The following is a 22,251-nucleotide window of genomic DNA, read 5'->3' as shown; positions in this document are numbered from 1 at the left end:
AATGAAAGATTCAACATTTAAAGAGATGCTCAAATATCTAAAGATGGATTGGCTGGCTATCTTATCTGATTGAGCTATGGAAAGAAATTTTGTTTCTATAAGTTATGAAGCTCGTAAGAACTTCGATTTATTTTCAACACAGCTTAAAGAAAAGCTACATTTAAATATAAAAAATTATATATAAAAATGATCTGAAAAAGTACGACGATCTAATCAATAAAGCCGGTCTAAAATTATGATCTAAAGAAGGTGAACTAAAAAACAAAGTTAATCTAATAGAAAACGCAGAAATATTATTATGAATATGAAACGCAAGCAAGCCCGTTGTATTCTTGATATAAAATGAACGAATTTTTGTTCTTAAATATTTCTCTATTAGGATGATCTTATCCCATTTTATCTTATATATTTATTATTTATTTTATTTATTTATTTATTATTTTATTTATTTATTTATTATTTATCTAGGTCTTTAATTTCAAGAACAATTTCCATCATGTATCAATGGGTTCGACATGTAATGGTAGATTGGCAATGGGCATATCATTGCCATAACGCTCTCCCTTAGCACACAGATTCTTGTATTGTTTGTCCATTTTATAGCATTCCTGACCGGGCCTTGAGCTCCACTTGTAAATGGGTTGCTCAGGTATATTCATGGTGGCAAAGGTGCAGGTGAATAGAAAATACTTAAAGCCCGTGTACGTGTACGTTAAAGCGGCACAACCAAAGTGCGAATTCTTCTCATTGATGAGCAGAGCGCTGCGGTATACACTTCTATTCGTAGGGCATAGAGTATAGAACATGATTAGATCTTTCGATAGGCAGGGGCTGGAAATCATCTCATTTACTTACTCTTTCGCATAGAAGCTGGGCAATCGGAGTGTGTCGGATCGTGGTATGCCAGTCACCTGACTGAACCATCCCTCGACCATGGTCTTCATGTGGGACAAATCGGTGATTGCCATTTGGGCAGTGGGTCTTATCGCCTCGTCGCCAATGCTGCCAATATAATAAAATAATGGAGAGTTCATGCATTGCTGGTTGCGTATACGACAATGGCTTAATTTGAGTTTGGCGAACCAGGCCAACTCTTCCGACCACATCATACGGGCCATGCGACCGGCCACTGGTAGATTTCTATAGCCCCCTCTGGCCACCTTATTTCGCACCGTATTGAACAGGCCATCGAGCGTATCTTTATACTTTTGCATATCTACAAATTTCGTACTGTGATGGCAATCGTGACTGAGGGTCTATCGAAAAGATAAACATTTTTTCAGTTATCGTATACACCTTTGTGTGTGTGTGTGCGTGTGTGTGGGGTAGGGTGGAGAATAACTCACTGCGTTCTTATGGCAGGCTATGTTGTCGGCTTTACAAAACTTTGAGGTGCAATATCGATTATCCTTGGGTCGATGTTTTTTACACTCAACCATCGTGGCAGTGGCTGCCAGCCAAATTATTAGTATCGGCAGACTGATCCTCATTCTAGCTCGAACGAAACTCAATGACTATGAAGCGTACACTCGATGTAGAAGCAATTTATAGACATTTTCTGAACTAAAAACTGGAACAGCTTTCTAACACTTGTGTATTAGTGCACCGCAAAAACAGCTGTTGGGACTTGATATCTAATGGCAGGTACTTCAACATACATATGTACATGTATGTATGTATGTATGTGCATATGTATGTGCATATGTATGTGTGGATCGCTTAGGGGAATGAATGCTCATTCTTTGTTTCACGATAAAGTTTGGTAGTTTAAAATTAAATTTGTATGTTGATTTGCTTTAGAATTTCATTTAAAATTTACAGCTGGTTGGAAAGCTGTTCTGTTGAACCCCCATAAAAACCAGCAAGCCTGTCGAAAGAGTAGAATATCGATATGATTTCGTAATAGTGATTCTATTAATTTTCAAGCGCTATTTACGATCATATGATATGATATTTTTGGGAAATTTGTTTTAAAAATAATTGGAAAACTCTGCAAATTGTTTTGGAATGAAATTAAACGAAAATGCATTTTTATGAATTATTTTTTATTTTATTAATGTATATAATTATAATTTAAGCCTATTGCAAAGGGTAACTACAACTCCACCAATAATTTTCTACTTAAATTTGTATTCCTCGATAAAGATTCATATATTTTTTGTTGTTGTTTTTAAGCAATGATTGAAAAAACGTATATACTCTGTTTTGGGAAAGAGCATAAATGACAAATGGCAATGACGTTTTGCCAGATGTCTAAGCCGATTTCCGCCGTTGTGGAGTTTTCAGGAGAAAGCAAATGCAAAAATTTGTTTATTCAGCAGCTCAGTCCGCAGGCTTTGGTCTTTTGTGTTGGTGCGAGTACTCTTCGAAAATTCTAAGTCCACCGTAGTCTCTTTCTATCTCTCTTGTTCCGAGCCACACAGAAATCAGCATTCTCTTTCGCATTGCCAGCCTCAAACATCACTTATTTAGACGGCAGCACTTAGAGTTATCACCCAACCAGCAGCAGCAACAGCAGCAGCAGCAGCATTTGCTTTAATTTAATATGCTAAAATACAAGGGGTGGGGGTGGGAAAGGGAACACGAACCAACGAACACCCACCCGCATTCGTATTCGCAAATCAAAGCTTCGCGATGCGACCACAAAACTTTTGCCGAAAAACCGCATAAAGCTCAAAGGGAAAACAAATGGGGTGGGGAGGGGGGGGGGGGGGATTTACAATGGTTGGTGGAAATGGAAGATTTAACATGCTAATCATAAGTAAACAAAGAAAACTAATACGAAAAGAACTTGTTGAAGGCTAATAGGTGGGATGAAAGAGAAGCTCGTACAGCAGATTTCCCACTAACATAATATCCCAATTGAAAATAGAGACCGACCAATCAATCACTGTAAAAACCAATCAATATTTATGCGGAAATCCCACAACAAACTGTTGCACGGGATGGATGTCCATCAAAAGGTAAACAATTTTGACCCAGTTCTAAAAATGGTTTTAAATCGGATCAACATTACAAAGTATGTAATAAATAACACACACACACAAAAACTGAGTTTTGAAGTGCATTTCAATGTTAAAGCCAATTGCAGACCTCTCCTCTCCATTAACTTATGAGCTTTTTTGCCAACCGAAAAAGTCCCCACCGCCGCAATGAAAATATTCAAATGAATATAAATTAAAATTGAAATATAAATGATACGATACAAATGGAAAACAAGGCAAGGAAAATAAAAGGCAACATAAAATTCAGAGAGAAAAAAACTTGCCAACATTTAAAATATTTACTGTCCTGTTTCTGGCCATTGTGGAAATTGTAAAACATCGAAGAGAAACAAACAAAAAATGAAAGATTGGCTTACATTAATGAAACGATGCTTTGCATACCCATTAAATGCTTATACATTGACATACATATGAAGCTAAAGCTGCTACTTGCTTTCACAGTCGAAAAGAGTTTCCATTATTCCGTACATAATCGTATATGTATCTTTAAACCCCATATACTCGTACCCCTCACAGGGTATATCAAAAAGATTCAATCGCATTTCCATCCACAAAAATGTATTTATTTATCTCCTCTTTTATAAAGTTTTTTCCTTGTGTATAAAAATGCTTACAAACGTGTTTATTTTTTTAATTGCTCACCAGTTTTTGTGTGTGCCTTTGCATATAATTTAATTTTATTTATTACGGCCTTACGACAAAAAAAAAAAGAACCCACACGAACAACAAAAAGGAGGAGTTGAAGCTCGCAATAAATTTTAAATATTTCAACTATTTCTTTTTGTTGTTGTTGTTTTTTTTATTTTTGTGTGTTGTTTGAAGGATATGTGGGGGGCACTCTTGCAAATTCGTTATCAATAAAAGTTATTTGTGTTTTCTATAGAATTGAGTGTGTGTGTTTGAGAGGGCGTTGATCAGCTTCCGGCCAAAATGAAAATTCAATTTTCATACGAAGAAAAAAATATATGTACTATGCAATAAATGGCGTACCTACTCTTTTCATAAACAAATATTTACATATGTGGGTACATATACGCAATGCACAAAAATCACTAAATTTAATAGAGTATGGATTCACTAATATTTAATAAATTCAATTATCGCTTTGTTTTTACTAAAAAGTATTTGATGGGGGAGCAAATGCAAAGCAAATATTTGTTTTTGTCAGGGAATTTTGTGCATTTATTAGTTGAAAATTGTGCTGGGTATGAGAGAAGACGGGTTGGTTTTTGGTTGTATTTGGTTGTTATTTTTTCTATGCACACTCCCACGCAATTCCTTCTTATCTTAATTATTTTAAACTCTCACAGCGTAGTCGGCTGAGTTTCCAGTCTGAGTGTGTGAGTGTAAGTTTTTGACGCTTGCCTTAATTCAGGTACCGCGCGCATTCTTCTCATTTACGCTTTGTGCTGTGGGTCCGCTCTGCTGCTGCGCGCCACGGCAGAGGCCCATTATAGATGCTTTTAAAAGCTTGTCCACGGTTCATGCCGAGATGCTGATACCAGCGCGCGCTTACTTGTGCTGCGCATTGCCGAGGATCAGGTGAAATGTTTTAGAAGACTTATGTATATAGCAAAAAAGCAAACCAAAATAAATAATAAAACGATTTACTTTTCAAATACAAAACAAGGAACTTATTCAAAAGCTTATTAAAAATATTTTATTTTTTTTTTTTTGTAAAGTAGCATTCACGGATGAGCCAATATCTTTAAAGTGGGTCCCATAGAACTTAAAAGTAGCACAAATTGTAGACGGTGGGCGAGCTATCTGTACTCTTGCGATGCGATAGCTCCTTGCCTTGTTTCTTGGTGGGCTTGGGTGGCAGCTTGTTTAGAGGCTCGTCCAGGCGCACCGGCAAATAATCGGTCACTGATTCTGATTCTGATTCTATTGGCGTCTCCAACGGCGGCAGCAGTCGGCGACGTATCACAACGGGCGCTGGCCCTCCAACAACGCCATTGGTGGGCATCTCCTCCCTGATGTCCTCAATCTCGCGAAAGAGTCGATTTAGCCTCACTTGTCGCACCTTCATATCCATGAGGCGGTCACTCATCCTCTGCATGCGCGCGTATTGCTCACGGAGACGCTGCAGCTTGTCACTCCGCTTGCTGTAGTTGCTGTACATGCTATAGATGTACGGCGACGACTTGTCTTTGCAGAACATCTGGCTGTGCAGTCTATCGGCTTAAAAAAAATAATTTTATTTTAAAATTACACTTGAGAATTTAAAAGTTGTTTCGATGTGAACGGAACTAAAATGTATGCACATATGTGATTAAAGGTTAAACTAATGAACGTGGCGTCCAGGGCCTACTATAAATATCACTTGCAATAGTCAAGGAATTATTGAAGTTTTGGTTATTGGGGTATCTTAGTGTCAAGTCATGTGTTCCTCGACACAAACGACTGCTTCTTGGCAGCCAGCTCTTCTTCCTCTGTCTGGGAAACGTTCTTCTTTCAATGACAACTCTTTTGCACTTATTTCTGGTCCATTAAATATTTACAATGAGGCAAATAAATCAAAGTGACAACAAACAGAGAGAGAGAGAGAATAAGAGAGGCTTTTACTTTTACTGATTTTCGCTTTACCAAATATTTGCATACCATTCCACTGCCCCCACTGTGTCTCTGGAGAGACTATTTCCCTTTGACTTGACGTGAAAGAGTTGTGGGGGGGGGGGGGGGTGGAACTTGCTCATTATTTGCATTAAGTCTTTTGCCTGCACAGAATGTTCTACCATCGAAGTGGCTAAAAAGTGTCGACTTTGGCCATTGGCATGCCCATTATCTTGTAATTATTTAAGTGCCTTCAATGAGGCACCTTATTGATGATGACAGGGAGCCAAAGACCTGTGTCCAGAAACACCGCCCATCGCCATCGCCATCGCCATCGCCAGCATCAACACATCCTTCAAAAAACCCCCCCCCCCTCTAGCGATGGCAATAAGTGCAAAAAATCAAAAAGCCATAAAAACTTTACACAATCGAAACGTGCAAAAGTTGATTTTTGCCAACGCCAGCAGCAAAAGCCAAAGAATCCCCCACGTCTACTCAGAGGCGAGAGTTCTCTCGTCCTCATCCTGCTGTACTGCTCAACAAATGGAATCGAAGGGAAAATAAAAATAAAAATAACAAATAAAAAAAAAACGAGAAGGAACGTGTGAGTCGTTTCTGGGGACACGACTCTACTTATACCCGTACTCAGTCAGTATATACATACACTTTTGAGCTTATGATTTTTTAGAATTTTAGAAAAAAAAAAAAAAATTTTACATTTTACATTTTTTTGCTACATATGCTATCTACATCTACATATAAAATGTCTATTATACATCTAATATGTAGATTGTACATGTTTCATTCATATTCTACATCTCCTCCGCTAGGGGTTGCTCGCGCACTGAACGCGGCAGAATGTGCGAGCGAGAAGGAAAATGACTTGCTTGAATGCGTCAGGAGGGGGAAGGGGAAGCAACTGAAAATTAATTTCTTCATTCTGGCTTTAATTATGATCCGATCTGATTCAGATTCGGCAGTCTGGTAGATATGGGCATTCTCTACGACACTGCGTTTTTAGTTTTATCGTATCTTTAAAAATGTGCCTGCCACAGATTTTCGTCCTTTGTGGAGGCGGAAGGGGGCGGGGCGAAATTTTGAAATACACTTGTAGCAGTGTGATATCACATGAGTCTGGAAACAAAATTTGGTTCCCCTAGCTTTTATAGTCTCTGAGATCTAGGCGCTCAACAAGACAGACAGACGGACAGACGGACAGACGGACAGACGGACAGACGGACAGACAGACATGGCTATATCGACTCGGCTATTGATGCTGATCAAGAATATATATACTTTATGGGGTCGGAAACGTTTCCTTCTCTGCGTTACACACATCCACTTTTACCACAAATCTAATATACCCCTTAACTCTTTTTTGAGTACGGGTATAAAAACAGACAACAAAAAATCAAAGTGCGACCTGGCCGGAGCATGTGAAAGTAAAGTTTTCCTGGTATGGGAAGCTAATACGAGGACAACGTACAGGACGACCATCCAGGAAAGAGTGTGGAGAGTGGAGTGGGCAGAATTCAGAGTTGGGGAAAATCGACCCATAAAAAAACGAGAGCAAATAAAAAGCGCAAGAAAATTACTTTCCGCTCTAAAAAATGTTCTGCAAAGGGCGACCACAGTGGGGCGAGAACAGACAAAATTAAAATTACAAAATACAAAATATATCTTATGATATTCCTACGAATATTTTAATATATTTTTTGAATGGAACATTCCAACTGTTTCCTTGTATTAATATTTTCTTGTACATTCGTTGAGTGTTTTTTTTTTTTCATTGCGAACCACTTTAATTTTTGTATTTTAATTTCTTAAATTTTCCCTGCTGATACCACTGTGTGTGTGTGTGTGTGTGTGTGTGGCAGCAGCGTTCAACGGGACCAATCGGTGGTTGAACCCGTCCTCAAAGTCAAGCGTGTAAAAGTAAGTAAAAGTAAAGTTGCGAGTAAAAACCTTTTCCGTCTTTTCGGCTTTTGCCATCGGCCTTTTTTTTTTTTGAGCCATTATGTACTGACAATTTTCATGATTATGCGCTTACGGGTTACCAGAGACAGAGAGAGAGAGAGAGGAAGAGAAAGAAAGAGTGAGAGAGAGAGAGTGTCCAGCAGGACACTGCCCGCCGTTCCACTCTCTTTGTCCCTTCCTCATCATCATCTCGCAGTGTCCGGTTGAGCGCAGCTGTTAAGCCGTTTCCGTTGGCGTTTATTTTCTTATTTTCTTTTGTTGCTCCACACAGAGATTTCTTTTCTATTTCACGACTTCACTTTGGCGCCTAGTATTGTTAGTATTGAGATACCATTGACAGCGGCACAGGATATGGAGAAGCCAGCGGCAGCTTCATGGTTATGGTTGTCGGATGGATACTGAATGTTTAGCACGACATTTTACGGGTAATTATCGAAAATGTACTCTAGGGGGTATAAGTGAATGGCAGAAAAGCGAATGAAAGATTAAAAATAGGCGGAGAGAGATGTGAAAAAGATTGAAATTATGGAAAGATTATATCGAAAAAGGAATTGAATTAAGGGTAATAGTAATAGGGTTGATACAGAATGTACCGTTAGGGCAAGTTCGGGGCCACCAAATATTGAAGAAACATAAATCACATAAATTTAAAATTAATAAAGAAGTTCTCTTCAAAAAACATTGATTAGCTCTCACCCTGCTACAAAATCATTATCCGCCAAAGGAATTTCAATTATCCAAGCGAAATCGGCTATGGAATCAGCGTTCAGGCAAACATCTTTCTGGTCATAAAATTGTCATAACTGAAAAGTTATTGTGACATTTCCAATAAACGCGGGGGCAAAATGCCAGCTGTGTCTCAGACTCAGACTCCGACTCCGAATCCTTTGGGAATTGGCGTTATGGTGGTTAATTTACTACAATGCCGCGAAAATATGCAACATAAATAATGTTGAGCATTTGACATAAATAACCGAAGGATGCTAAAATTGGCAGGAAAGGGAAGAGAGCTGGAGCACGAGCAGGAGTAAAACCCGAAAGGGAGCAGCAGGAAATGCTAAAGGTCTGGCAGCTGCTGCTGCAGTCGATTTTCGTCTTTCAGTTTTCGTCTCTGGAACTGTAACAATTAATTACTAACTAACAAAGTTCCACGTGCCAGGCACTAAACTTGTACAAGGAGAAGTTTCCCGTAAGGTCTCCAGGACCCAGCCGAACCAAAACCGAAGCGAATCGAATCGAAGGCGACGTTCCAAGTCGTAGACTGTCGCGCACATAAAGCGCTTTTAATTGATTTTGCCCCTGTTACGTGCGATGGCGAATTGGAACTCCCCAACTCCCCATTATAGGGTTCGGTTCGGCAGGCATCCTTCTGCTGCTCCTTGTGCCATTCGTAATCGTTCATTCATTCATTCCAATTGTAGTTAATTAATAAATTATTCCATGCGATTGAACTAACAATGTTGGACTGTGAAAACTTTCACTGCTGCATGGAGTGTCTTTCCAGCTGTCAGCTTTTGTCGTCTACCAGCTTTAGTTAAGTTTTTTTTTTTTGTTTTTTTTTTTGTTTTTTGAAGAGGGTATTACGAGTACATTCAACAGATTACAGAGCAGCAGTAAAAGCCTTATTGAATATATGTACATATATATATATATTCTTTGAAGTGAGACTACAGATGCTAATCGACTCAAATGCTGAAGCTACAACAAAACGGAGGGATTTTTTCGATTCTAAATTGCCAGCTTTCATGAGAACTCTGTATGCTCAAGGGTATCTCATGTTTCGTCCACCGCAAGTGGCTTTCTTTTCTTGTTTTAGCTTGTATTTTTATCTCTCTCATTTACTTTTATTTATTCCTCACTTTATTCCTTACTGCAATTAAACACAATTTTATTATTGGAATGTTTATGTTGCCTGAATGTTGCGTATACGTATACGTACTGTCTTCGCTTTGTTTCGTGCACGAGGCCTATAAGCAACTGCTGCAAATGTTTTGTATACGCACTGTGTGTGCTCTCTTAGCCACAAACTCGTAAATGGTGCGCGTGGCTCTTCGGCAATACCCATATTTCTTTTTTAAAGATACGACCAGAACATAAACATTTAGGATTTAGGCCTGGTCCATGCCAGATAGGATCACGAGGGGTCTGGTGCCTACAGTCTTCTACAGAGAATGGAAGAGTCGACTCTGGCCCTCAATTAAATTTCGTTTTTATTTTATGTCCATCCAAAGGGAGAAACTACTTTCGGCTCAGGTGTGTGCTGCCGCAAATTGGGGGGCGTAATTTCGATTAAAGAACATACAGGAAAGGAAATAAAAGAATAAAACCAAGACTAGTTTCAGCCAAAAAATCCTTAATAAAATATAGAAAATATAAGAAACATCAAAACACATTTTGTTCAAGCATGAACATGTCGATGTACGAGTAGGTTAAGAAAAGATTCTGTACACAAATCTATGTATTTCTAAATTTAAATGAAGTAGTACATAAATTAGATAATTTACGACCGTTTGAAAGAAAGGACAAAGATGTGTGGCAACACATAAGTGGAGATCCCACTTATCGAATGTAGAGCTAAACATTAATGGTAAATGTAGCCGTTCCATTTGTCTAGCGATAAAAATAGCAGATCAATTTACCACATAAATGGTTTTGAAAAACTCATATAAGGCTCTGATTTTGAGAATAAAATTTAGGATTGAATTTACAACTCAACTCGCAAATGTCTAGGCTTTTGCTTTAAGGTCTTAACACATTTAAAATTTTTTTTTGTTTTAATGCGTTTTTCAGAGGCAGCACTTATTTTTTTTTACATAGCCTCAGTATGTTACATCTGGTTGTTATAAAAAGTTCAATTTTGTCGGGTATCAGTGCTATCAGCATTATGGATCATTTCCAAATTGAATTTCAAGAACCACAAAACCAAAAAAATGTTTCACCATGTTCACTTTCATGATAGGATTTCCTTAGAGAAAATATGGAAATATTTTCTGTATAAAAAAAAATATGTATTTCTGGAAGAGAATAATCTCAAATTACCTTGCTTGGCGGGCCAGCAATTGCCGGAGTATTCGTCGAAATTAGACATATAATATGTGTAACTGCCATAAGAACGGCATCCGCTTGGGTGGAACTCGTCTAAGCGATAGTATTCATAGGAATCGCAAGTGCTCTCCCAATTACAGACTACATTTTTTTCAGTATGTACGGTATATAAGGGAGTCGCAGCTCTAGGCTCGTTCATTGAGTTAGAGAGGTTTGATCTGTCCTGTCTATTGCCTGTCTGTAATCATGATTATCCTGAAGTACATCTTCATTTTGATGGTGGTCGTCTCCAGCGTGTATTCTTTTGCTATATATGTGATAAATGAATCAAGAAGAATTTGGGTGCCTCCCGAAGTAAAAACAAGATACAATCAGGGATATTATCGCAATGAAACTAGAACATATACGGAGCCTGGATACTGGAAAGATAGCAAAACGGAATGCACTCTTATTGTGGAAAAAGATAACAAAACTGTACCAGACGGGTATATTGCGCAGAGCACAATGAGTTGTGGACTGTATGGCTGTGAAACTGTTGGGCCTAAAGCATTTGGTATATTTTACTAGTAAGTATCCCCCAATAGTATTTTGCTGGCTGATTGTCTATCGAAAATCGATCTTTTAATTTCAGTTGCCAACAGCCAGCTTTTTTTGCGGAATGTGAAACTACTGGAGTGGACACGACCATAGATTTTCCTCAATGTTGCTGGGTATGCGTCAAAGAGAAGGAATGTGATAAGGTCGAAAATTAACTCTAAGGGCGAAATAAAATATGCATTTTAATTGTAACGTATTTTTGATGAAATTTCATATCGAAGACTTTCTCTCCCTCTCTCTCTCTCTGTCGCGCTACTACACTCAAATAAGCGTTACTCAGTAATGACAACTACTTCGAGTGTCGAATTTCGAATTTCGAATTTCAATCAGATCGGGAATTTAAAGGCCAGGGAGTTTGTGTACCCAGGAACCGAAACACATGTGTATAATTTACACAGAAGAACTCAGAGAGACTCAAAAGTCATTATCAGCAGATTACTGTCCGAAGAGAGGGAGGAGCAGTCGGAGGTGGCTGCCACACACACAAGAGAGCACTCTTGCCATGTGCTTGCAACTGCATCTCGGAGAGTCATTAGCAATGTGACCCAGAAATAGGATGAACCTCCTAACCACATAAAATTGTATGCTGTTTGCCATAATAAATTTAATTAAAAAATCAAATGGACTGAGAGAAGGAGAGAGAGAGAGATCAGGAAAAGAGGCAGCAAAAGTGGGGAAAAGCACTGGAGTCAACAGAACATTAGCCACAGTCGCAGTCCTAGTCCTTGTCCAACTTTTGTTGCCTACGAAATGTGCAGCTGCCGCTCCAGTAATATTTGGGTCAACTTCTGACCGACATTTGATCCACTTAATGGCCAGTAGAATGTAGAATGGCAGAAGGCACAGGCACAAGTCAAATGGAATTATCAGACTTTATAAAATTGCCTTCCTTAGATTTTTAAGAGCAGTTTTTGGACAGAAAAATATCCACCTCAGAGTCAAGTTAAAACATTTGTTCAATGGCCTTCCTTCTCTTCACATCCTTTTTTATCAATTTGTTAAGGATTTTTCTTAGTTTGGCAGCTGGCAGATAATTACGTGCGAAGAAAATGAGTGAAAGAAAATGCCCGGCTAATCAACTGGAAAGTTGTTGAAACGTTATCGCCCCGAAAGGTGTTGGCTTTCCCCAATACAAAATCGGAAATGAGCAAAATTCAGAGAAAAAACTGAGTTTTTTCCACTGATTGGCACCATAATGAAAGATGAGATGAAGAAAAAGAGCAAGAAATGAAAAGGTGTGGGATGAATACTTACGTGGCGATTTATTAAGAGAAGAATTACTCTGACCTATGAGTATAAAAAACGAAAGATATTTTTTAAGAGTTGTCCTGGAGTTACCGCTTTCTGTATAAATTACTTTGATTTTTCTCAATAAAAATTTCTGAAATCGACACTAAACCTAAACTTTAATTTTTGTTGTTATTTAATGAATTTACTAAAGCTAAACTTAATTTTTTTTTTATAATTTACTGAATATTTTTATGATTCTCGCTCAAAGGTGCGATCGCATCTTATCCAAAAAGTTGTCAATAAATTCATCTTCTGTGTGATTCGAACGCCTGGCCATATAGACACTCAACTGGTAATGAGTCTCATCATTCAAACGTTTATGGGCGGCTGCCTTGTACAGCCAGGCACGTAGATATTTCGGATCCAAATAGGTTAAAATATAATCACAATCCATGATGGCACGCTTGAATTCACGTCGTCTACAAAAGAACGTACTTACAGATACACATCTCTATAGAAATCAACGATAAAACCTACTTGAGATAGCATAGCGCACGATTTACATAGAGTACAGGGGTATCATTGATGGTGGCCAGACCTTTGGTGTACTGCTGTGCGGCCACTTCGTAGTTCTCCTTGCGATACTCATGATTGCCCAAACGGCGAAAGTTTTCGGCCACGCGCTCCCGCTCAATTCGCACCAGTTGGCGGCTCTTCAGATCCTGATCGATCTGACGCATGAATGTAAACTGATTTGTGTTGGCCGTGACCTTGGTCTTTGACCTGCTACGCTTATAGCTGCTGCCATAAACCGATCGACTGGTGACCATATAGTTGTCTTCTGTTAGTTTTTCACTGTAGTTTTTCTTTTCCTTGGAAGCGGCGCCGGCACTTAAGGAAATCCGGTTTATATATTTTATGGGGAATACGAAAGTTGAATAAGGATACCTACTCTGCTTTGTTGGCATCGCCAATGGCTTCCATAAATTGTAGCACATCATCGACCGTTGATTGGCCGTGTATGAATTCTTCATCCGTTTGGGGTTGCTGATATATGATATATACTGTTTTATTCTCTGGATCGGGTTTTTTATCTGAACTTCTCTTTGTGTGTGTCATTTTTGATGTTTGGCGGTTATAATCTACGATCTCTATTTTGTTCTAACCGTGTGAGCAGCTGGTAAATGTGTACAATATTTTGAAATTGACTGAAAAACCAATGGCAGTCATGATTTAATATTATATTCGGTTTTAAACAGACAAAAGAAAGAGCATAGTTATTTTTAATATATATTTTTTTATTTAATATTTTATTTTATATATGTATATATATATTTACTTTTATTATTGTGAAATATTTATGTTTAGTTAAAGTGGTGGGCCTTTATATTCGACTTTTTCCAATCTTTATCTCTTCCTTATTTTGCATATTTTCCTTTCACTCGCTGCCTTTCCAGATTTACCACTCTGTCTCCCCACCTCGCTGCCTTTCTCCTCCCTTTTCTCTGTTTCAACCTTTGCCTACCATCTCGTAATTAAATATTCTTCTTAAATTAATCGACTTTTTGCATCAGCAAATGAAATTGTCGCAATCCCAAAAATCTTTTACGCTTCACCACAGAAACCCGGAAACCCGAACCCCCCCCACCCCACTACCCCTCATCACATTCCTCTTTTGACTCTAAACCAATGGAAAATTTCTTTATGATTTGGTGCCTGATTTTTGCATAAAATTTGCATGCGCCACTGGCGATTTTTAATTTCAATTAAAAATGCATCATTGCTTTTGCGATTTTAATGCACACACAATTAAAAGCAGCAAACGGCAAGTCCAGGAAATTGCCAGGCGAAAATGCATTTAAAAAATCCATGGTGGAAAATCCCGAATTCAAATGCAAAAATCAATGAGCAATTGTGAATGTAAATTGCGCAAAAAAAAGCTGCCGAGAGAGGGTGCTGCGAAAAGCAAAAGAATTAGCTTGAGAGTATAGCGAAAAGCATTGAGAATTAAATCAACTGAATGCAAATCAAACTAATGTCAGTTTACGAGAATGTGCTCGGATTGACAACATACGCACAGCAGAAAAATTTCCTAACGCTAGGGCGTATGTAATGTATGTATGTATGTACCCTTTGATCAGAAAAAACACACAGGTCATAGTCTGTACATACGAAAGTATGGGGAAAAACAGAGATTTTTCGAATGGAAAATTGTCGGATTTAGGTAGATTGAAAGGAGATTGTGGCTTGAGGAGTTGTCAGGGGAGGGGCAGGGGAGTTGGCAGGGGAGTACACCCTGTGCGTGTGAGCTGTAATAGTCGCGCTTTTTCAATGCAAATGTCGAGGCATTAATTTAGTAACAAAACACCACTTCACACCCGTCCCCACCACCACAACCACTACCAAGACCACCAGAGACTGTCAACAGATGGTGACGCCACCGCGTTAAATGAAAATACTTTTATAGAACCCCTCCTGGGTGGGGGTGGATGGTAAAGATTGGCAATGTTTGGCAACAGCTTAGCGCACAATCAATTAAACTGTTTTATTGACACTTTTTCTTGACACACAGATACATACAACGCCAGACACACACTTAAGGCATTGATACACACACACACAGGCACACTTGAGGCACAGACAGACATTGGATATATGAAGTACATAAAGAAGCTAAAGAAAAGCAAACGGAAGCGGAAAATGGGGTGGGTAAAACCAGTAGAAATTATCTAACCCATGAGAAAGATAACGACATTTGGTTACACTGAAAGAAAAGGCAATCAGCCAAAGGTTAGGCGACTCGGACAAAAGAATTTTAATGGGAAAAAGTCAAGCTCAGAAAATTTAATAATTTAAATTTAATTTAATTTTTATTTATAAACAGAATAAATAAACATAAATATGGATGTTTATTTTACATTCATATTTTAAGATATTCTTAATACATTTATATTTCAGATTTCCGCCTATAACTTTTCTCCCGACAACATGCAATTTTAGGTAAGCCCCAAAAAGTATGCTTAATTTTGTTTATCATTAGATTCCTTTGCAAATCAAAGAAATTCAGCTCAAAAAAAATGTCACCCCTGATATGTTTAATTTGGTTAAATACCGCACCGTATATTGCCCTGAAATCCATATGCCTTATTGACATACCCTATATAATGGCTTGAGTAGCAGCTATGTTGAAGAAAAGAAAGTAAACTGTGCAATTAGTTGACTTAACTTCTATGACACACAATTGGCAATTTATTGGGCAGCACACAAAGGCAGCATTTTTTTTTTTCTTTTTCATTCCCCTGCACACCCCACAGTCCATACAATTTCCTTACCCCAGCACTTCAGAACTCAAGCAAACGGAAATTGAGTGTCCTTGCAGAAGGGATTTATTTATGGTTCATAGATTAAATACTAATTAACACCCAACCACACACACACACACACACATACACACACACACAACAGACAGAAAACATTGCCATTTGATTTATGTCCCTCATCGTCCAGCCCTGCCCTGCCCTGCCCCACCCTATGGTGCGTGTGGTGTGTCCTTTAAGGATTAGAGATGAGAGACAGAAAAAAGAATAACAGCGGCTGCCCCATAAGAGACCAACATTTGCCTGGACCATTGACCAAGGACCCATTATGCGTATCTTTTGTTGGGATGTGCCCGACGCCGCCGCCGCTTAATGCCATAAATTCTGCTTAAATTATTGGGGTTGGTTAACACACTTCGTTTTTGGTTTCAGTTTCAGTTTCGCATTTACGTTTTATGCTCTGTTATTTGTTCTTATTTTTTGTGTGGCATAACCTTAAAGGTCTTTGCCTCTCCAGACGCAAATTACCATACAAATATTGATAGAATATGTGAGTCAAACGGGGGGATACTTGTTGGTAGTAAAAGAGTATGGAAGAGTATTAGTTTGGTTTTTGTGTTTTGTTTGTTTGTTGGTTTTGCGATCTGTTGAATATAATTGTCAGAATTAAGAAAATAAACTTCTAGTTAGCATTTTAAAATTATTCTGTAATGTGCTACTGTCAACTTTAAGAAGAACGATTATTTAGTTAGGGTATTTTTTAGTCTTTAACATTCCACCTATTTTGATTTTTTTTTTTTTTGCCACAGCAACAATCTCCCAGTCATTGTTCCCTCGCAGTGCCTGCCAGTCACTCGCCAAAAGAATGGCCAGAGGTGTTGGTGGGGGGTTTTTTTTTGGCTTCAGTTGTTGATGCTGGGGCTGGCTGAGGCTGGAGTTTGGGTTTTCCCTGTTAAATTTATGTGTCTGCATGTCGCGGCATGCAGCACGCGTAAAAAACCTGCATAAGAATCAGATGCGTTCTGCTGGGGCATGAATCGTATGGGGAGCAGCATAATCAAGCGACAGAGACAATGCCCATAAAGTCGGCTCTCGATTCTGTTGATTAACGAGTGTCCAGTCCCGTGCTCCACCATTCCCAATCCGCCCACTCGCCACGCTTTTGATCTGCCGCCCAACTGATTATGGTATTTATCAGCCTATGCAAATGAGTGCATGAAAATGTTTCTCTGTTCGTTGCATTTATGCACTTTTCTTTTTTTTTTTATATATATATTTTGGTTATATTTTTAAGCCTTGCCTCATTTGAATGCACTAATTAAATGTTCTTTAACGCGAAAATCGTTTAAAAATCGCTTGCAATTTTATGTGCGTTTCATGATGACAACAGAAGAGTCGCAGAGAGAAACAGAGAGAGTGATTGGGAGAGTGTGGGGAAATATGCAAGCCTTTTCAGACCAAGTCATTCACAATATAATGGTAAAAAGAAAAATGGGGAAAAAATAAAGAATATTTTAATATATTTTAAATTTATAATCTTAATATTTGATTCATTTAAAAAAAAGTTGGTTAATTATTAAACAGTTATCGAGACGCAATGGAAATTTATTAATGATTTATCGAAAATATATAGATTAGTATTGATTAGTTTTAAAATATTAATCGATATTTAATAATTAAGTTACCAAACATGTATTGAAAAGATATAGAAATTGTATGGATTAGTTATCAAACATTTATCGACATTTAATCGATCATTAAGATACAAAATTTGGTTCCTTGCATTAATATTTGATGGAATACTTCATCTCAAAATAATTATTATATAACGATATGTTTTGCCTTTATCACTTTATCTAAAAACAATCGATAACGAATAAAAAACACCGTTCCCATGTGAATGAATATATAGTTTTGTGCCACACAAATGGCAATTAAATATAAATTATACGATTACTGGCCCCCACACATCAGCACGCACTGCGCGACTTTCTTTCACTCATATTCCCCCACTACCATTGGCATTTGGCCGCTGATTAAACCATTGTTGCATTACGTATGCATTTTGTTAGTGGAAAATCGGCTACTTAATCGAATTAATTAAATTTTCATAACAACAAGCAGAGCAGAGGAAATGCCAAAATCGTGGAAAAGTCCACGCAAAAAGACTGCAACAATTTCAAGTTGAGCGCGCACAAAAGCCAACCGCATATCAAAAATGCATCTAGGTAAAGGAATTCAACGGTGTGTACGTGTATGTCGGTGTGTACAATGTACATCTGTACATCTGTATGCATCATTAAATGCAAATTTATTTAAATTTCATTATAGAAAATAATCAGAGTTCAGCTATGGAAATCGGTTACGGTAATCGCAACCAGCGCAAAACGCGTTTAATGTTTTCACTTTGCACCAATTAAATTCACAGATGTAACACACGGACACAGATACAAAGGATACACGAAAACGTAAAGGGTTGGAGGGGTGGGTTCTGTCAGTGGACAGTGGGGCGGTGGGGCGGTGCATCAGTGTGTAAATGCAAATATCCGCAATTAAGCAATAATAATAAGCATCATTAATAAATCATTGCGAATGCAACAACAACAACAACAACAGCGACACAAAAACACCAACACCAACAAAAAGTGTATGTGAAATGTATGAATAAATTGAATGCCATGGGCATTCATTCGGCTCAAAGTGTAGCAATATGGTTTGGGGTTTTGTGCTTCTCCCTCTGCTCATTGAAAACCATTGACGGTTGGTGTGCTATGTGTCGGGCATTGCAATCCTTTTTGTATTCCCCCCACTGAGTAGTGCAATTAACATTTTCTCTGCTCTCAGTATTATTTAAAAACTTTTGCGCCAAGAATGACAGAATGGAATGAAAGCTTTTTAGCAGCAGACAAATGATGGAAATACGGTGCCACTTTTGTGCACAGATAAATGCCGGCTCAAACAATTGACTTTTGATTTTTGTCTCTTTTGATTAAGGAAATATTTATGAGAGAGCCAGTTGAAACAGTTGTTTGGTAATAGGAAGATCATGGGAGTGGAGAGGAGAGGGCATAGTTGCCATTGAAAAGTGTAAGTTAATGTTAACATTATATCGAGAATAATCGATTGATTATAATCAATATATAAAGATAATAATAATAAATAATAAATATTTATTATTCATAGAAAATGTAATCCAAACAGCTACAGAGCAAGTATCGATAAGTTATTGAACTTTTTCAGTGACGAGTGTTGACGAGAGACTTCTTTTGTTGTAAAATCCGAATTCTAAATATAACTTTAAGGCCAGCTCTTCGCACAGTTCCTTATGTTTAGTACCTGGAATTAAATCTTTGAATGTATCAAATAACCCTTTTCGTTATTTTAATATTTATTTCTTCTTATATCTCTAAAAGTTGCTTAAAACCAAACCTACAGACAGACATACAGAGAGCACTCTTCAAACAATTTTCAGTGGCAAAAAATTCAATTTTCGGTGAGCGTGGCCGCTGCCACGCCCCCATAACTCATCGATCACGACAGTTGGCTTTGGCTTTGGCTTTGGCTGTTCGGTTCTGTGTATAGAAAAGAAGCTTCTGCGCGCTGCCCCACCAAACAAAAAGCAATTAAAACGTTTTCCTTTTTTCGGGATTTTCTTGGTGGGTAGGGGGTGGGGGGGGCCCACACAACACTTGACACTACAAGTAACGTTTCCCTGTATCTAGCTCTCTCTCTCTCTCTCTCTCTGTCTGTCCTTGAGCGTTCTGTGTCCGTGTCTCCGCTTCTTTGAACGTATAAAAGTTTAGCGCATTCTTCTTGGACACTCTCGTAAATTTCAAAATGGACGTTTTTATGTGTGTATGGCGGCGGGGGGCACTTCAAATAATTTGCAGTGCACCAAAAATTTATTGCAATTTTGATAATGAGTGTTGCAAGCGGCAGCAGGACCTGGGCCAGGGACCTTAATGTTGTTAGTGTTTGCCCTGGCGGTTTTCCTGTTTGTGTCTGTGTTGTCTTGGTCTGTGTCTTGGTTTTCCTCTTTTGCTTGTTTGAACTTTGTGGCATTTCCGTTGCATTTCTTTGTGTGTGCGTCTGGGTTTTCGGTTTGCCAACGGAAACGGAAGTTTTTAATGTTGCCCATTGGCCGAAAGTTCGTGAGCAGAGCTCTCTTTCTCTCTCTCTTTTGGGCATTGTTTTCGCTTAAAATTAAATGCTTTCAAGCTGCAAAAACTGCGCAAAATACTTGAACGAATAAACGAATGAGAATGAGAATTTCAATGCTTTAAAAACGCAACTCCTTCCACAGAATGTAGCACACAAAAGCGCATTTCGATGTTTATGCGAGGTATTCGACGGGGTTACAGTGGGTATGTTGTCTCTGGGAAACAGCAGGCTTTAATGAGGGGAAGGGAAATGGAAAATAGCCATAATGTTGAGATTTGTTGCTTTCAGCAGGATTATATGTATATTTATGTATAAAGGATATTGTCTACATATTAATCCAAATTAATTGTAATTTAATATTTTTTACACATAAGAGGAATATTTTTAGTTTCTATTCAATTTTGCAAAGATACTTCTATGGCTGGCTGCCACTGCTAAATATACATGCATATATTTATGCATGTACAATGTACATGGTTATTATGTATGTATGGTTATTGTCTTACAAGTATTGCAAGGATTGAATGATTCGTTTTTTTTTTCGCTTTTTGGCTACTTTTTAAAATATTTACGCTCACCATTTTTATTACAGGATATCTCTTTACCGTTAGACTTTCCCATTTGTTCACTTTTTTTTGTGAAAAAAGTTTTGTACAAGCGGCAGCCCGCATTTTTGTTGTTTCCTCTTAGGGCAGAAAAGGCCTATCCGCGTCACAAGAGCCCGTCGCCGCCCGCCGTACACAGACCCACAGTCCAAGATAAACATACTCAAACAGAGAGAACACATAACCACACACACACACACACACACACACACACACACAGACACAGAGGGTGTGAAAGAGAGAGAGAGAGACAGAAAGAGGGCTATAGAGGGAAGAGTGAGCGCATCAAGTGCGTTTACGTTGTAGCCCCAAAATGCACGACGCTCGTAAATCTCGCGCGTGAAAAACATCAGTTTTCGTTGTTGCCCCGAAGTCTGAAAGGGGGTAGCTGGAGGGCTGAAAAAGAGTAGCGCTAACTGGTAGAGCTAGAGGGGTACTATGTAGGAGAGTGGGGGCCCCTTGGGCTTATGGCAGCGGTTGGCGGTCTGCGTTTCGCGGTCGCGTGTCTGCCTTGGTGGTTCTCCAACATACAGCTCATGCAACACACACACACACACATATATTAATGCAGCCTTTAAAGCCTTGCAGCTGCAAATCCTAGTCACAGACGGAGCACACTCGGACTAAGTAGAATTAACAGAATACTTCGTTCTAGGGTATGGCATTGGGGGCACCAGAGTTGATTAGGCTATGGCAAAATTTTATTTTTGATTTGAAAGAAAGTAAGAAAGTATATATTCAAAGGATTAAAGTAGGATTATGGTATTCATAAAACCCATGGCGATACTCCCTAGAGAACATTTCTGATTTAAAATTAAAATACTTTTAGGTGGCTTAAAGAGACATTCACAGTAAACTTCACTTTTTGATACGAACCATATTTAACCCAAATGTAAAACACGTTAAAATTAATATAACAAATAAAAAAAAATAAATATAATATATTAAATTTGTAGGAAATATAATAAACTTAAATATTTAAAATCTTTAATTTTAATATGTAAAATATATCTATTAATTTTAAATACAAAATATATTTAAACTAAATATTTTCATAATAAATGTCAAATTATACATACATTAGTTTAAAATTGTATTTTTACAGTTTACCTTTACATTTTGTACCTATACATTTTTAAATCACGTCTTTTTGTTCTATGGGTGTACTACTTATGTTTCCAATGCTTCTTCTTCTTCTTCTGTTGCTCCTGTAACACAGTATCATTTTTCTATTCATGGGATACTTGAACAAATCTCTTTTGAAGTTTTAACACTTGCCGCAATCCAATTTTGGCTACTTTTTACTCTTCTTTCCCTCACTTTTCTCAATTTTTGTTGCTGTTTTTGTTGTTGTTGTTAAGCTTATTCCCCACTTTCTCTCCTTCCGCAGTAGTCCTTTAAGCTCGTTTTCTTCACTTTCTCTCTCTTTAGCAGACCTTTTAAGCTCTTTTTCCACTCATAGACTAGGACTACGAAGCGGAGTGCAGCAACCCACCATGAAACGGACCTTGCAACTGTCATATACTTAACCGGAAACCGAGAGAACAGCTTAAAAATCAGACAGACCATGGCCTCCCGCACACATGTGCTGACTGGGTGGGTGGAGAGCGGACCGGAGCGGAGCATGGTCCTCCGGATATTGCCCAGCAGCTGCCTTTTGTCGCGACGGCCACTCTGGACGGCAGCTTTTGATGTTTGGTGTTTGTTCTGGTTTCATTTTTAATACTCGTACTACTCCCTGATGCCGCGTGCCGGCAA

General features: G+C 38.3%; 3 protein-coding genes across 3 annotated transcripts; 1 reads left to right on the top strand and 2 right to left on the bottom strand.

Annotated features, from left to right (window-relative positions):
- Window positions 1-193: 193 nt before the first annotated feature.
- LOC111065573 (allergen Tab y 5.0101-like) lies at window positions 194-1,523 on the bottom strand. The gene is made up of 3 exons (XM_022353811.2): window positions 1,347-1,523; window positions 856-1,256; window positions 194-777 (listed from the first exon to the last, which is right to left on the bottom strand). The coding sequence occupies exons 1-3, from the start codon at window positions 1,488-1,490 to the stop codon at window positions 495-497; spliced, it is 828 nt and encodes a 275-aa protein (XP_022209503.2). The 5' UTR covers window positions 1,491-1,523; the 3' UTR covers window positions 194-494.
- Window positions 1,524-10,787: 9,264 nt separating this feature from the next.
- On the top strand, window positions 10,788-11,376 carry LOC111065594. The gene is made up of 2 exons (XM_022353834.2): window positions 10,788-11,149; window positions 11,215-11,376. The coding sequence occupies exons 1-2, from the start codon at window positions 10,830-10,832 to the stop codon at window positions 11,333-11,335; spliced, it is 441 nt and encodes a 146-aa protein (XP_022209526.2). The 5' UTR covers window positions 10,788-10,829; the 3' UTR covers window positions 11,336-11,376.
- Window positions 11,377-12,589: 1,213 nt separating this feature from the next.
- LOC111065583 (stress-induced-phosphoprotein 1) lies at window positions 12,590-13,624 on the bottom strand. The gene is made up of 3 exons (XM_022353822.2): window positions 13,363-13,624; window positions 12,948-13,301; window positions 12,590-12,889 (listed from the first exon to the last, which is right to left on the bottom strand). Exons 1-3 carry the CDS (start codon window positions 13,527-13,529, stop codon window positions 12,673-12,675), a joined length of 738 nt encoding a protein of 245 aa, XP_022209514.1. The 5' UTR covers window positions 13,530-13,624; the 3' UTR covers window positions 12,590-12,672.
- Window positions 13,625-22,251: the final 8,627 nt, after the last annotated feature.

Source organism: Drosophila obscura, unplaced genomic scaffold (assembly GCF_018151105.1).
Source record: "Drosophila obscura isolate BZ-5 IFL unplaced genomic scaffold, ASM1815110v1 contig_4, whole genome shotgun sequence".
NCBI classification, from domain to species: domain Eukaryota; kingdom Metazoa; phylum Arthropoda; class Insecta; order Diptera; family Drosophilidae; genus Drosophila; species Drosophila obscura.
This window is presented reverse-complemented; position numbering and strand designations above follow the sequence as displayed.

Excerpts from the sequence above, each read along its gene's own strand:
- LOC111065573 (XM_022353811.2), bottom strand. The coding sequence starts at position 1,490 with ATGAGGATCAGTCTGCCGATACTAATAATTTGGCTGGCAGCCACTGCC. Across the intron at positions 1,257-1,346 it reads TAGCCTGCCATAAGAACGCA|ACCCTCAGTCACGATTGCCA; the intron begins GTGAGTTATTCT and ends TCTTTTCGATAG. Across the intron at positions 778-855 it reads CCCAGCTTCTATGCGAAAGA|AAGTGTATACCGCAGCGCTC; the intron begins GTAAGTAAATGA and ends CCCTACGAATAG.
- LOC111065594 (XM_022353834.2), top strand. The coding sequence starts at position 10,830 with ATGATTATCCTGAAGTACATCTTCATTTTGATGGTGGTCGTCTCCAGC. Across the intron at positions 11,150-11,214 it reads GCATTTGGTATATTTTACTA|TTGCCAACAGCCAGCTTTTT; the intron begins GTAAGTATCCCC and ends TTTTAATTTCAG.
- LOC111065583 (XM_022353822.2), bottom strand. The coding sequence starts at position 13,529 with ATGACACACACAAAGAGAAGTTCAGATAAAAAACCCGATCCAGAGAAT. Across the intron at positions 13,302-13,362 it reads GGCGATGCCAACAAAGCAGA|TGCCGGCGCCGCTTCCAAGG; the intron begins GTAGGTATCCTT and ends GATTTCCTTAAG. Across the intron at positions 12,890-12,947 it reads CGTGCGCTATGCTATCTCAA|ACGACGTGAATTCAAGCGTG; the intron begins GTAGGTTTTATC and ends GTTCTTTTGTAG.